General features: G+C 46.2%; 2 protein-coding genes across 5 annotated transcripts in view; one reads left to right on the top strand and one right to left on the bottom strand.

The window, feature by feature from the left end:
• ankfn1 (ankyrin repeat and fibronectin type III domain containing 1) overlaps window positions 1-7,257 on the bottom strand; it is a 46,772-nt gene extending 39,515 nt beyond the window's left edge. For 3 of the 4 annotated variants that reach the window (XM_061705570.1, XM_061705572.1, XM_061705573.1), the window contains exons 1-4: window positions 6,702-7,257; window positions 5,284-5,411; window positions 4,940-5,071; window positions 3,027-3,217 (exon numbers count right to left, since the gene is read on the bottom strand). In XM_061705570.1, the coding sequence (XP_061561554.1) occupies window positions 3,027-3,217; window positions 4,940-5,071; window positions 5,284-5,399 (439 nt within the window). In that variant the 5' untranslated portion in view covers window positions 5,400-5,411; window positions 6,702-7,257. The remainder of the gene's footprint in view (window positions 1-3,026; window positions 3,218-4,939; window positions 5,072-5,283; window positions 5,412-6,701) is intronic. The other variant, XM_061705571.1, reaches the window with a different exon arrangement.
• A 1,636-nt stretch (window positions 7,258-8,893) lies between these two features.
• LOC133417668 (uncharacterized) lies at window positions 8,894-15,190 on the top strand. The gene is made up of 6 exons (XM_061705627.1): window positions 8,894-9,212; window positions 9,888-9,975; window positions 12,486-12,577; window positions 12,657-12,821; window positions 13,609-13,700; window positions 14,605-15,190. Exons 1-6 carry the CDS (start codon window positions 8,965-8,967, stop codon window positions 14,679-14,681), a joined length of 762 nt encoding a protein of 253 aa, XP_061561611.1. The 5' UTR covers window positions 8,894-8,964; the 3' UTR covers window positions 14,682-15,190.
• Window positions 15,191-15,650: the final 460 nt, after the last annotated feature.

Here is a 15,650-nt window from a genome sequence, read left to right as displayed (position 1 = left end):
TTAGCATTAAGTTGGCGGACTTAAAGGCAAAGCTCGTGGTTGTTTTAAATCGACAAAGTTGAATTGTCTTTGTTTATTGTGTCGTTTGAGAGTAAACTGTTGTGCTTGTTGTGGCACGAGTTGAGTTCCAAACAATCGAACGAAGTCCTTGAGCATAAAAGTTTGCATAAGCGAGACAATTTTATTGTTCTTACCTTTTACTATTAACAAGGAGTTCGCCTACGCTGCCGACACTTGTATGAAAAGTGAAAAGAATGTTTTTGATGTGTTTTGGCAGCAGACAATGGGAGCGGTCTGAAGGAACATCCTGTGAAGAGTTTCATGGCGAGATGTTTTGTCACATTGTGCTCGTCAGCGAGCTTCAAGTTTCCACCTATTGAGCGCGTGCGTGCGATCAGATGTCTGGTGGCTGCGCTCGCATTAAAAGTGCATGAGACGACTCAGTGACGAGACAACGGGGGTCCGTGGACCTCACTTTGCGGTCCCCACATTGTCGACAACATCGCACCACATTAAAACATACAGCAATGACACGATTCAATCGAATGTGAAGAATTAAACAGTTTTTGCACCATTTTTTCTTTTTGTGTGCTTCCGTTCAATGGCTATTGTGCTGCTCCTTCTGGCGTGTGCTCCTTGGCCACCTGGCGCAATATAATACAAACACAGATATACACGAAGCCGGTCAAAACTCCTCAGTATTCTGCAGGAATATTAGTCGTTCTTTGCAGAGGATAAAGAATGTATACCTGTAAGTGCTGCTATATTGTCTGTCTGCATGTCATGCTGCACTATTTGTGTTCAAATATCCGTTGCTTATAACATCGCGACACCGATTCTATATGCCGTTCATATCGTTTGATATTTCAAATACTTTGCCATTATTTCGTTGGTTGTAATTTGGCGGGCCTGTTAACAATATTCAATATTCTCCTGTGTGGCGTGTCAAATTTACAAGACATTGTAAAAGTTTTGCTCACTTTACTGGGCCTTGAAGCTAAATGGACTTTATTAAGGCAAAGCTTTGTACACAATCAAAGTTTTCTGAAGAATTGTTCACGAGCTGCCAAACTGCCGCCTGTTGTGAAGTGAGTTCAACTGAGTTGCCGCAAAAATCTGACATTGTGATTAGCGAGGGGGAACGAGGGAAGGACTCCCAACACAGCCTTTCGGAACTGATACCAACGTAATATCATATTAACTAATAGCTATGTAATATCATGTTATACCGCTATTAATTCAGAAATGCTGTGTTGGTAATTACCTCCTGACTTTCGTGGCCGAATAATCGTGTTCATTTTCCGCTCTCAACGTTCACTCTGCGGTCAAACTCGGTCAGAAGGAGATTTGTCTCCCTCCGGTGGGCAGATGAGAAAGAAACGCCACAAGGAGTTTGCAACGGACAGTAAGTAATCTGCCGCATATTCGTATTTTATGATTCACCATTTCACATATTTGCATATTTGCAAACTCACCGATTAGCGTTTTTTGTGTTGAAAGTATTTTATGATTTAAATGTAAATTGAAACCGTAAATACATTTGAAAGAATGAAAATACATCTGAATTCAAACAAATATGCCAGGGCTCTTGATGATCTAAATGCTCTGCGGGCCAGATTAAAAGAAACGAGCGGGCCGTATTGAGCCCATGGTCCTTACTTTGCGGACCCCAAAATCCCTAAATCATTCTCGCGCTGAACGAACGACGCTGAGCCACAAAGCCAAAAAGTGGGCGGCAGATGCACGACAGGAAACTCATTAACGTGCCTGTGACGGGTGGCGCTAACGAGGGGCGTGATCAACACAGGAAGTCTCTTGACTTGATAAACAAAGCGTGTGCGTGCGCGCGCGCGCCCGTGCGCGTGTTTGGAGTAGACATTCTTAACTCGCCTGCACATCCGCTTTCTCCCCATTGACCTTTAGCGCCAGAGGAAATGATAAACATCCACGATATGAGTTCCACGCGCTCAAATCAAATCGTAAGCCAGATATGGATTCTGACATGTTTACGGCGCTAATGAGGGCGCGTGAAGATTATTGGGTGAATTACGGAGCAGTGCTGGAATTAGCCCAAAACGGCTGCTTCAAACCAAAATGGCTGACTTCCTGTTCGGTTTCCGGCACGGGTCCTTGAGACGTTTGTCCGCCTCGTTTCACGTCGATCGATGAAAGTGGGTGAAAATCGGGTGCTACTTTTGTTGGACGTTAGGGGGCGCTCGTGAGCGAGTTTGGGGAGGGGAGGGGTTGACGTTGCCGATCGCTAATATACGTTAGCTGCCTGGACTTTTGGAGTCGTTCACCCAATCCTCGTCACGATGAAGTAATCCCTCGTTTATCGCCTTCAAGGTGAAGACCGCATATTTTGGGGATTATTTATACATATTTCAAAACTGCATGAACCTCCCCAGAGTCTTATTATCCTACCGCATACTCCTAGAAACACTTTCTATACTCTTGTATCATTTGCATGATAATTTGAAACTCAGCGCATCAGACCTACATAGTTCCTCAAACATTTTCGGAACTTTCTCGTGATTCGGGAGGAGGGAACGATTGAATGATTGATTCCCCAGCCCCCAATCACTATGTTGGGATTTTCCTGGCGTTTTTTTACGACGCGCTCATCTCATTTCTGTATTTGCAACTTCTTCGGTCCTCGCTCGTTTACATGTTAGCATCTTGCACCGGAATAGTTTTATTTCCTTTGTTGTTTTTTTCCCCTCGAGGAGACGAGGACAGAGGAGCGAGACGGGCGGAGGAACAAACGCTTGCGGGAACGGGACGACGCCGTTTCTTGGGAACGGCAACAAAGGACGACGTCACGTCATCCGCGCGTATCACAAGTCAACGGTCTCCGTGGCTGAATGATGACTAATAGCACTTTATGCTTTAGATTTCAGGTGGGATTAAATGAAAGTCAACTTTTACTCTCGAGACTTGAAATCGGCCTTCTGCGGGGATTTGAGCGGCTTTTTCGTAAACTGAGCTTTCAAAAGGTGTCATCGCGTTGCAGGACCGCATCCCACCTGTTGACTTCCAGTGAAGGCCTCCGGGACCGGCGGCGAGACGGCGGCGCTTCCTGATGCCGACGGCGCCGTGGGAGGCCAGGGCGGCGGCGGCGGCGGCGGGCGTGGACGAGAGGACGGGCAGCAGCGGGGTCACCAGGAAGGGCGTCTCCTTGCTCAAGGCCGGGGCCAGGAAGGCGCCGTCCCGCTCGCTGGACAGTTAACCACATATTTCATGTAGCATATATTACATGAGATATGACTTAATATCATATTTGCATCAAATGTAATGTTCTCTACACCTCGAATGTAGCAGATTGACTTCATATGTGCCGCGAATGACGCGAGTCCTTCGTTTTCTCAAAACAATCAGCACCCGAACGCAGGAGCTGCCGTCGGCCACAGCTCACGCCCAGACACTCGCGCGACCTCAGGCTAAACGAGGTCGGGCGGCAACGAGCGTTGAAGTAAATCGAAGCCAAATCTCTGCCTCCGAGCTTCGCGGGGATTATTTTTGCGCACGGATGAAGGTTCATGCAGATTCCCGAAGTGATGGCGTCGGGCCTGGACATAAAGCGTGGAAAACGCAGAGGCTGTCCAAAGTTTGGGATCTTTTCACACTTCAATAAAAAGATCAAGCGCCATGCGTCTGCTGCGAAGCGGAACCGGCTCACGCGAACATCATTAGCTCATTTGATATAGCCCGCCGCCGCTAGTTAAAAGGTATTTTAACGAGCCCACAGGCGCTCAAAGATAAACACGGCTGCCGGTGCATTTCAGTCGTTTTATTCAACAAACGGTAAACCGGACGTTGACGCCAACGAGCAGACCGGCTCGCCTTTTGTAGCCATATATGCTCAAAGTCACAGATACTACTGTAGCATGTGAAGATGGCGACCCCGAGTGGACAAAAATCATACATGCGCCTCACGTGGACATTTGATTGTGTTCAAGATTTGTTTTTCCGATTTGTCCAATAATGAATGGCATAACTGACCGAACTGACTGATAATACTCGATTGTACGAATATTTGACAGCCGCGGCGTCTCCCGTGCTTGTTCATACCCGGCCTCCGAGACGACGTAGCTGCGACTTCGCCACGAGCGTCGTTTACAACTTCCCTTTTTTTCCCTTCGCAGGACAAAGTCCAGCAGCTCGGTCCAAGTCAACATGGTGCTTGTTATGTACAAGTCCGGGTAAAAAGTCAAGAATAAAAAAGTGGAGTACGAGTTCCATCACAAGTCACCGAGTTGTCCTGGAAAATGTCCTTGGGGAGCGGCCCGCGAGCTGTCGCCGTGCCCGCCGGCCGTGTGTGCAACAAGAGCGGAATCTTAAGGAGTGCAGCGGTCGCGAAGCGCCGCTTATCAAGTGCGGCCCATCGGCTCTTTGTGCCGCTTTCTAAAGGAACCGGCAACACAACCGGCGCAGAGTCGCTCCTGCTTTTATGTGCATTACTTAGAATTGAGGTCCAATGGAATGTGTGTGTCTTCACAGTACGTATAAAACTGTTTTATTGACAACAAATCAGTGAAACAAATACTATCATTAAATAATAGTAATCATAATAAACGGGCAGCACGGTGGGACAGGCGCCAGCACGTCCGCGACCCACGTGAGGAGAAGCGGGGTGGAAAATGGATGGATAATATAGAATAAGAAGAATGACATTTTCCACTCATATTGTCACATTTAATGTATCAATTATTTTGGTGTGTGTGTGTGTGTGTGTGTGTGGTGGGGGGACTACCATATGGCAATAAATGCAACAAAAGAGTCTCGACACTGCGAAGGTTTGGTGGGCCGGATTAAGGAACCGAGCGGGCGGCCTGCGTTTGAAACTTTGCCCGCCTCTGATATCGAGCGACATTTGACACCATTTCCACAAGCGCAACATCTTCGTGACACCGTGCAATTGCGTGCGCGCGCGCGCTACCTGTCGCCATCGCCGCGGTCGGACGCGGAGGCCGAGTCCGAGTCCGGGGAGGGCGGCAGCAGGAGCGACGAGGGCATGCACAGCCATGTTTCCAGGTCCGAGAACTTGGAGCAGCTCAGCATCTCCAGAACGCTGCGAGGGGAGACAAAGGCCGCTAATCAGTCGTGGCGGCTAAAGTACTTGCGCAGAAGTGCAGATACTCGACCGATTCGACTCCTCGAGTAAAAGTCAATAGTACGGACTCTGAAATGTCCTGAAGTACGGCAACAAAGTCATTTGTTACTTCCCGCCACCGCCGGCAAAGCGGTATACGACAGTGCAAACGAGATTTGCGCGATGCCTACCTCTCGTCTCCCGCTGCCTGGACGTCATCTTTCTCGTCCGCCGCCCGGAAGACGCAGGAGATGCGCGAGTCTCGCGAGGACAACAGCGCGCAAGAATTCTCAGAATCCACCGACATCTTGAGCCATATCTGCAAAGACCAGCGGACCGCCGGCATTCAGTTCCCGGCCAGTTTGTAGTCCGGGTGCATCAATTCAAGCCATTCATTGGCAAATCATCAATTCTCAAATTCAGCAACAACTATTTGGATAATTGACCTTGTTTAACTGCAAATTGTCCAAATCCTCCAAATTTCAGCCCCACAACAATAAAACATCTGCTTTTACTTTGAAAAACAAACATCAATAGTTCGCTCTATTTTCTGACAGATGTAACAAAGCACCAACTGAATCATAATTCATTTATGCCGTCCATTTGAAAGGGAGCTTTGTTTTTAATACGTAAAAGGAAATTAAAACAAATGTTTTTTTTATGATTCATTGAGTAATCTAAAAAAATGGACAGATTAAACGATTCATAAAATAACCGTTAGTTGGATATCAGTCAATTGTTGTCGTCGTATTATCTTCAATGTACATACACAGCAGAAATGTAGGATTCTTTGTTGAGCGGAATGGCGGCTGACTCCCATCGTGCTAACTGCTATCTCGTCTTGAGGCTACTTACTGTTAGCCAAAGTTAAAGCTCTTCTAGCGAACGTAGGCCAAGCTGTCAACTATTCCGGGTCATTAGGTGAAACGGTCTCGGTTTGATTTCTTCACACAGTTAGGAGGGGGGGGGGGGGGGGATGTCTGAATTGTGTCTGGATCGTAGTCGTTGATGACGGCCGATTATCGGTGCGGCGTCCGACGTTTTGGGATTTGTGACATAACTGACATTAAAACCGTTTGGACTCGTCGACATTTGTCGGATCGCTTGAATGGGCGACAAAACCTCAAAGACGAGCAAGCGGTCACCTTGCATGCGAGCCTCGTGGAGTATTTCCACTGGCTGGCGTTGCTTACGTGACCTGCAATTGTGCAGACCAAACGAGGCCAATGAGTTAGGTTCCGTACCCGTGACCAACATCTGTCCGCAGTTTCACTGCGAATTGACGGTTTCGCCAAGTAATTGGATGCGGGGCTAATTACCTATCTGTCATGTGACCGTTGTGACCTAAAATGACGCGCGACCGATTCCTCGGTTTGTCCGTTGGGGCGAATTGTCGCTGTAGTTTCGTCAAGTAATTCCACGTGTGGCGTGTGACGTCATGACGCGCGGCTGTTTGGGCAAGTTTGATTGACGCGCACGACGCAGGGCGCCGAGACGAACGTTTCAAAACGAGCTTTTCCCTGGAAAAACAAACCTTCCAATTGACGTTTCCTTGCACATGTTGATTTGGGCCCCGACGGCGACCGTGTACCCCCCGCGGCGGTCTTACCGTCTGGCGGTGTCCTTTCCTCGGCGTCCCCGGTGTCGCTTCCCCTTGTTTTCCCAGAGCGCTAACATCTGCTCGCGGGGCTGTGGCCCGCTAACGTGTCTTTTGTAAAACATCCCCAAAATGACGGAGCAGGCTCACATTTCATTGCGGTTCTCGCCGCCGCACGAACTCCCGGGCCGGCCCGGCAACATCTGGGCCCGCGGCCGCGATCCAACACGGCCGCGAGGCGCGCTCGTCGTCGGGCCCGCTGCCAGGCGCGCAAACCGCCGCCGAACAGAGTCGAAACGCTCCAAATGTCAGCTTTGATCGCCTCCAGACTTCAAGTTGAAGTTATTTCAAGCGATGCTTCTAGGGAACGAGAAAAAGGAGACGTTGAAGGAGGGAAGGACACTTAACCATGAGGGAGAAGTGGAAAACGACGGGAATTATTAGGAGGGGAAAGTCAAGAATAGAATCAGAAACGTCAAGTAATTCAAGGAGGGAGGATGAGGAGCGTCTCGGCGATGACCTGCTTTGAAGCTGACGCGAGAAGAAGAGAAAAAGGGTTCAGCTTGACAGATAAGAGTCGACAGGAAGGACATACGCCCACCCGCGCGCGCGCACACACACGCACACACGTTGACGTGTCATCACGCTCGTGCTTTGCTTGGATTCACTGAACACTCAAAGAAACTTGATTTTTCTGAAATTGTTGTTACGGCGTTCCCACTCGCACTGAGCTTTACTGCGAGAGATGCGACGTAATTCAGAGCAAGAAGAAGAGGCAAAGAAGGTCACCAACTAAACTCCAGTCGTAGCCCTTCCCTGAGAGCGCCACGAAAACGCAGTGCCGTGAACAAATATCTGCCCCCTTGGAGTCGGCAAAAAAAATGTAAAATGAAAAATAAGAGTTGAGAATATGCACGCTCAAACTGAAGTTTGAAATATTTCATCCGCTTTCCATAAAAGCGAATGACATTTGAATTTGAGAGGTAGACGCGCCCTCTGCTGGCTGTAGAAAGACAGTGCTATTCGCGATATAAGAACAAAAACAGTACGCAAATACAATATGTAAAAAAAAAAATCCTTTTGAAGGTTCTTTAACAACCTGCACTTTGCACAAACAAGCTGCATTCGGAAGTGATCAAAATGATCAAAGTGGATGGAGACGACACAAAACACAATCAAAGAAAACGGCCACCGACAAGCTCAAAAGGGAGCAAAATCGAACGCGCGCGTTAAGATGCTGAACCGTTGTAAAGATGTGCTTTGGCTTCTTTGATTCAAGATTGTTTTGATGGCAACGATGTGTTTTCCCTCCAGACTTTTACCTTGGAACGAAGCGTACGCAACAATCGAAGGCTGCGAGAAAAACTTTTGAGATTGTTGCATTCGACAAGCGATTCGATTTTGAAAATCTGCTACATTAGAGCATCCCGTTCAAGGCGATGAGGCCATTTTTGCGCTATGTCTTCCATTCCGGCAGTCGCATTCCATCTCCACGTTCACCGGCCAAAAAATGGGAGCGATCTCTCGAAAGACGAGCGTCTGTAGAACTTCCGACATTCATCATCAATGGCGTCTTGACAACATTTTGGCTTCTGGACAATCCCTTATCGTGTGCCACCGCCGACCGACTAAGGAGTGAAATGCTGTTACTAATTTCGCTGTGAATAGTTCATTTGCATTTCTGCCTCGTTACAAAAGATCGACGGTATATCACAGCAATTCTTGAGTACAGTCGTCACAAATGGGCCGAGGGTCCATTTTTCTTCTCGTTTCCCGCCTCCGGCCGTTTTTTTTCGGCGAAGCTGCAAGTTTTTGGGGGGTTTATGATGGGCCGCAAACGGCCCCCCGGCCGTAGTCTGGGAAGCGGTGTGCAGTTGCTTCGATTGTGTTTCGATGATTACAAAAATCGTTTATTTGCGCTGCCAGCGATTGTTTGTGCACGGCGTCGTGGAGAAGATGAATACGAATGCGCAGAATCGCGATCGATTTGCGATTCGAAGGAATATGGGAACGTGCTTTTGGGGGGCCGCGATAGAAGTCCCGAATCCGGCGCGTGACGTCACAAACCCCGTCGGCGTCATTGTCGTCCGGTCTTTGTGCGACGTCAAGCTCCTTGAAACGGAACGCTTTCGTCGGTGACGCGAGGGCGCAGGCGGCTCCTCGTATAAATCGGCCTCTGCCGCCTTCGTCGCACCTCCAGCAGAGTCCCGCGGACCCCAAAACAGCCGCCGGACGTCTCCCGTGGCGCGCTGCGCTCTCCCTTTGTTTTTGGAGGATGTTCGTGGCGGTGGAAAGTCGGCAGCTGTCCGAGAACGAGCGCCGGATTTTGGCCATGCAGGCCCTGTGCAGGAGCTCCGAGCCGGTGGCCTCCTTCCTCCCGGTGGTGGTGGAATCATCCCCGCCGCCGCCGCCGCCGCCCGCCGCCCGGTCGGCCTCTCTTGCTGCTGCCTCCTCCTCCTCTTCCTCCGCGCGCAGGCCAGCCGCCCGCTGGACCGCCAAGCCGCGCACAGGCCCGCAGATTCAGTAAAACAAATCGTCGTCATCATCATCATCATGTTCTTCTCGCGACGACGTTGGAGCGTTTCCTCCATAATATCCTACTAGTGCGCGGAATTGGCCATGGAAAGCAGACTCTTGTTCTATTATTCAGTTGACGAGTAGAACAACTGCTTCGCGACTAACGTTTCTCGCCACTGCGCCACCAAGTAAATAACTTCTTGGAAGCAATTATTCAAAATCCTTGACTGCTCACTTTAAGGTCCGTGTACTAGTACACTCTTTGTCCTCATTAGTAACACTTTTCAACACACTAGTAGAACAACACTGGCTCACTCGGAACGTTTTTCTCCACTGTTACAAGGATATTTCATAAATGTATTGATTTGATATCCATCATAGGTCCTCACTAGGCGCACGAGTAGAATTAGTCCAAGGACGAGTCAATGCCGAAAGTGTTCAATAACTTCGATATCACTCTTCAGGTCCGTGTACTATGACCTCTTAGTCCTCACTAGTTAGCGCACAAGTAGAACAACTGTCTTACTAGCAACGTTTTTTTTCTTTGTCTAATACAAACATGCAGTTGTATTAGTGTGCGCTAAGGTGTCTCACTAGTGAGGACAAAGAGCGTGCAAGTACACGGAGACTGCAATGCACGACGAGGATCTGGACGCAATCGGTCAATGAGCTTTTGTGCAGGAACGTGACGTCTTCGGTGAAGCTGGGCTGCGATCTGGATCTGGAGTTCATCGCTCGGAACTCGTGGAACGTGCAGCACCTGTCGACGGTACCGCCCAAATACCCATTGCCAATAATAAGCAGCTGGTAATTACAAGCCCAATTCCAATGGAGTAAGGAGGTCGTGTTAAACATAAGTACAAACAGAATACAATGATTTGCAAATCAACTTCAACCTATATTTCATTCAATACACTACAAAGACAAGATATCAACTTGATTGTTTTGAGCAAACAATCATGAATTTAGAATTTTATGGCTGCCTGCGACACGTTCCCAAAAAGCTGGGACAGGCGGGTGGCAAAAAAGACCGAGAAAGTTGACGAATGCTCATCAAACACGTGTTTGGAACGTCCCACAGGCGAACAGGCCAATTGGGAACAGGTGGGGGCCGTGATTGCTTCCCTGAATTGCTCCGTCATTCACAAGCAAAGATGGGGCGAGGTTCGCCTCTTTGGGAACAACAGTTTAAGGACAACGTACAATTGCAAGGAATTGAGGGATTTCATTATCTATGGTCCAGAATATCATCAAAAGGTTCAGAGAATCTGGAGGAATCACCGCATGCAAGCGTCAAGGCCCAGAACCGACATTGAATGCCCGTGACCTTCGATCCCTCAACAACTGACATCGACGTGCCAAGGATATCACCACATGGGCTCAGGAACACCTCAGAAAACCAATGTCAGTAAATACAGTTCGGCGCTACATCCGCAAGTGCAACTTGAAACTCTACTGTGCCAAGCAAAAGCCATTTATCAACAACGCCCAGAAACGCCGCCGGCTTCTCTGGGCCCGAGCTCATCTAAGATGGACCGACGCAAAGTGGAAAAGTCTTCTGCGGTCCGACGTGTCCGCGTTTCAAATTGTTTTTGGAAATTGTGGACGTCGTGTCCTCCGGGCCAAAGAGGAAAAGAGCCATCCGGGCTGTTACGGACGCAAAGTTCAAAAGCCAGCATCTGTGATGGTATGGGGCTGTGTTAGTGCCAATGGAGTGGGTCACTTGCACATCTGTGAAGGCACCATTCATGCTGAAAGGTACATACAGGTTTTGGAGAAACATGCTGCCATCCAAGCAATGTCTTTTTCACGGACACCCCTGCTTATTTCAGCAAGACGATGCCAAACCGCATTCTGCACGTGTTACAACAGCGTGGCTTCATAGTAAAAGAGTGCGCGTACTAGACTGGCCTGCCTGCGGTCCAGACCTGGCTCCCATTGAAAATGGGTGGCGCATTATGAAGCGTAAAATGCGACAACGGAGACCCCGGACTGTTGAACGGCTGAAGCTGTGCGTCGAGCAAGAATGGGAAAGAATTCCACGTACAAAGCTTCAATTTGTGTCCTCAGTTCCCAAACGTTCATTGACTGTTGTTCAAAGAAAAGGTGATGTAACACAGCGGTAAACGTGAGCCTGTGGCGGCTTTTTGGGAACGTGTTGCAGCCATCAAATTCCAAGTTCATGATTATTTGCTAAAAATCAAGTTTATCAGTTTGAACATTAACTATCTTGTCTTTGTAGTGTATTCGATTAAATATAGGTTGAAGATGATTTTCAAATCATTGTATTCTGTTCTGATTTGTTTAACACAACGTCCCAACTTCATTGGAATTGGGGTTGTATTAACAGGGGTTTTAGCAACAAACTAAGCTAGTTTGCTAACATTGTGAAATGGCTGATAAAGAAAAAAAGCTAAATGCTAATGACGACTGGGAAAAAAAAAAAAAAAAAAAGACTACTTGTACTTCATGTTTTTTTCCAGATTAAACAGAAAACAAAGTACAAAAACATATTTTTTTGTACTTATAAAACTAGTTTCAATAACTGATCACAATCACGTTACATGTCGCCTATTGGTAAGAGAGCTAGCGTTGGCAAAAACAATGTGTTCTCATAGTCTTGCTAACGGCGTGAACTGACCAACAAAAAAAATACTTAATTAGCTAATGATAACCAAATAGTTTTTGTTTTTTTTTCAGATTGGAATGAGATTTTTGAACGCCACAAGCAGGCGGTTAGGCAACGTATTCGCCATCAATCATTCTTTAGCCGACAAATAATAAAATTCACTTTTATAAGGCCATGAAATTTGTGTAAGGCTGAGTAAATCGAGTATTTGTCAACTTAAATCTTTTGTTCGCAAACTGTAAATTAGATTTACGACAGTTTACGCTTGAGATTTCGCTGCAGCGACTCACTGTTGTCCCCGAAGGAATAATGTGGTACTGCAACAGACAATGTTACACTGTACATCCAAAAAAGCTGAAGAGCGGTTTGAGTGAAGAGAACATTTGTCAATGCAAAACATTTGCTTCCAGGTGAAGTAAAGTAAAATGGCTGCAAATTACTTCAGCGACTCACTGAGGACAAATGTGGTATTGCAACACAGCAGGATGATAGTTTGGAAGTCTGGAGGGTCTGACGCATATTTTAGCAAATCTTTTTTTTGCCACAATCATCCGGTTGCACAGCAAGTCTGCCAGCAAATGTTGAGTTTTTTTTTGTTTGTTTTCGTACATTTTGTTCGTTATTGAGCGTCAACCTCTGCTGCTCGTCAGGTCTTCAAGTCGCTCGTCATGAAGATCCGCAAGCCCCAGACCACGGCCAGGATCTTCCAGTCGGGAATCCTTTTCTGCACAGGAGCCAAGAGGTCCGTGCGTCGGCCCCCGCGTCCGTCCGTCTGCGCTTGTCTGCGATTGGTTGAATTCCGGCTGTTTGTCGTCCGCCAGCGAGGACGAGTCTCGGGTGGCCGCCAGGAAGTTTGCCTTCAAAATCCTCAAGCTGGGCTACCCGGTCCACTTCCTGGACTTCAAGGTGCTCAACATCGGCGGCACTTGCAAGACGTTCCCCATCAACCTGGAGGATCTGTTCTTGGCGCACCAGGACCACTGCAGGTCAGCTAAAGGTCACATTGCATGCAAGGCGCTTTTGTTTAGCATTATTCTTACGACATATTTGTCACCTTTTTGGGGGCCTCAACATACCCAAAATCTCACCAATATTTTTTTTAGCCCACCAATGATTTCTGTTCAGTAAACTCTGGTTTATGACGTGGGAGTGCATTCCAGACGCATCCACCATGGGCGAACATCTGTGATATACAGTAGGCTGATCATTAATAATAAAAAAAAAAAATTAAAAAAAAACTTTTTTGAAAAAAAAAAACCTTTACTCCTCCCACACATTTTATACACATTTGTAAAATGTAGTAAAACACGTTTTTTTTAAAAAGTCTTTCTTAGTGCCTCTTCTCTAAGTGTCAAGAAATGGGAGCCTTCTCATATATATATATATATATATATATATATATTATGATAACATCACTTTGAGGAACCAAAAAGAAGACTCCAAATAAGAGGCAAAGCGTGCTTGCTTTAAGCTCTTTGTCACTCGCAGTTGAACTTTACTGTTAAAAAGACATTAAATATAAGACAATAGTTTCTTTAAACACCAAAATGTTCACCAAAACCTCGTTTTGTCTCACAAAGTCTCCTAGCTTAATGCTAACATATAGTGCAAAATAGCATAGACTGGCTAATGGGAATTAGCATAGATGTTAGGGTAGTTGTCGCCGTTCAAACGAGTGCAAGTTTCACGTACCTGGAGCAGCAACACATACGCTTGCTTGCTGCGTCATTATTTTGTGTCAATATTGGTGTTTGTTCTACTTGGTTTCCTCAGTTACGAACCAGAGTTGTTTCCTGCCCTCCAGTATAACTTCCGCCCCGGCATGACGGCGTCCATCTTTTCCTCAGGTTCCGTCTCGCTGGTCGGTAAGTCGATACATGGATAGATGAGATAAAGTAGGTTAGCTACGCAGATAATATATACACGCACACACGTGCACTCGTATTACAGTGGACGCTCGCATATTCGCAGTTCGGCAATTGCAAATGGATTCGCAGAATCCCGCTTAGTCACGTTTTTTTTAAAGGAGGAAACCGGAGTACCCGAAGAAAAGCCACGCAGGCACAGGGAGAACACGCAAAGTCCCCCGGTCCTCAGAACTGTGAGGGAGATGTGCTAACCACTCGTTCACCGTGCCGGGGGAACGATTATAATCAATTGAAATGTACAAAAATAACTCCGAATAATGAATGTAGTCTAATTGTTCTACAGTAATATTTGCTTCAATGTGGATTTGGCTTTCTGGCCCCATGAGGGTGAATTTGAAATGTGAAACAACAACAACAACAAAAACAAATGTAGTTCCAGTCGTATGACGGACGACTGATTGTGAAGGCCCTGGGGCAGATTAGATTGACATGGCAACACATAGAGGCCGAACTCTGATTGGACACACACACAAAAAAAAAAAACACAGCCAAGAGACAAATGTGTGAAATGAAGAGCATAGACCTTTGGGAATAAATGCATCCAATTTCAAGGAATTTTGGTTGTAAATGTACATCAGTAGGCCTTGCCGCCCTGACCGCGCGCCACATGTCATCAGAATCAGAATCAAAATCAGAATCATCTTTATTTGCCAAGTATGTCCAAAACACACAAGGAATTTGTCTCCGGTCGTTGGAGCCGCTCTAGTACGACAGACGGTCAATTTACAGAACACTTTTGGGGACATAAAGACATTGACAAAAAACAATTGTGCAAAAAGATGCAGAGTCCTCGAGCACTTAGAGCAGTTCGAATGACTAACCTTGATGTGTCAACTCGCAGGCGCTAAAACGGAGGAGGAATTCTACAGAGCGTTTCACAGCCTGGACGCCATCTTGATCGGCTTCGGGAGGACTTGAAGCCCGCCGGGCCTCCCGCTCGTCACGGTGACCTTCTTCTCGGGTGTTAGCATGTAGCATTAGCCACGTGACCATCTCGTACACCTCCGTTCAAAAAAATGCACACATATATTTACATACTTATCACGATACCGATAATGGCTTGAATAGAATAGCCAATTATTAAGCTGTCGTCCTGTCAACAGTCAAACTGGAGAAAACTTTGATTAAATGAAGAGTTGTTTTGATTCGAATTATGAATATAATATATTATATCTTGAACGATCGATCATCAACAAGTACAAGTTGCATTGTGAGTGTTGATGTGTACGTGCTGTCTTCATGTAAAGATAGAATAATAAAAAGTCCTAAGAAGAAAAAGTGTCTCTTGTGTTAGCGCCACTAGATGTCAGGAGAGTGTAGCAATGAAAATTGTCACGATTGAAACGCTCAACACCACTTGGTCCTGAATACATTGCCACAAGTCAAGGACATCAAACCACACTATACTCCACAATGTGAACCTTGCAAGTAAAAGTTTTTTTTTTTTTTTAAACAAATATGTTGTATTTAATTATGGGCAGGAAGTCAATTAACACATTTAGTGAGATGATAAATAAATCCATAATTTATATTTCACCCATTTTAGAAAGAAAACAAAACGGAGAAATGAATGTGACAAACCAATAATGTTTAATAATGAATATATACTAATAATTATTGAATGTTGTTCAAAGAAAAGGTGATGTAACACAGCGGTAAACAGCTTTTTTGGAACATGTTGGAACCATAAAATTCTAAGTTCATGATTATTTGCTAAAAACAATCAAGTTGATCAGGTTGAACCTTAAATATCTTGTCTTTGTAGTGTATTCAATTAAATATAGGTCGAGCATGATTTGCATTCTGTTTTGATTTGTTTAACACAACGTCCCAACTTCATTGGAATTGGGGTTGTAAGTTAATTATATATGATCAAATGTAAATATT

Source organism: Phycodurus eques, chromosome 19 (genome assembly GCF_024500275.1).
Source record: "Phycodurus eques isolate BA_2022a chromosome 19, UOR_Pequ_1.1, whole genome shotgun sequence".
In the NCBI taxonomy this organism is placed as follows: Eukaryota; Metazoa; Chordata; class Actinopteri; order Syngnathiformes; family Syngnathidae; genus Phycodurus; species Phycodurus eques.
Note: the sequence above shows the minus strand (reverse complement) of the source record. Positions and strands in the feature narration are given on the sequence as shown.

Excerpts from the sequence above, each read along its gene's own strand:
- LOC133417668 (XM_061705627.1), top strand. The coding sequence starts at position 8,965 with ATGTTCGTGGCGGTGGAAAGTCGGCAGCTGTCCGAGAACGAGCGCCGG. Across the intron at positions 9,213-9,887 it reads CGCACAGGCCCGCAGATTCA|GAACGTGACGTCTTCGGTGA; the intron begins GTAAAACAAATC and ends GCTTTTGTGCAG. Across the intron at positions 12,578-12,656 it reads TTCTGCACAGGAGCCAAGAG|CGAGGACGAGTCTCGGGTGG; the intron begins GTCCGTGCGTCG and ends GTCGTCCGCCAG.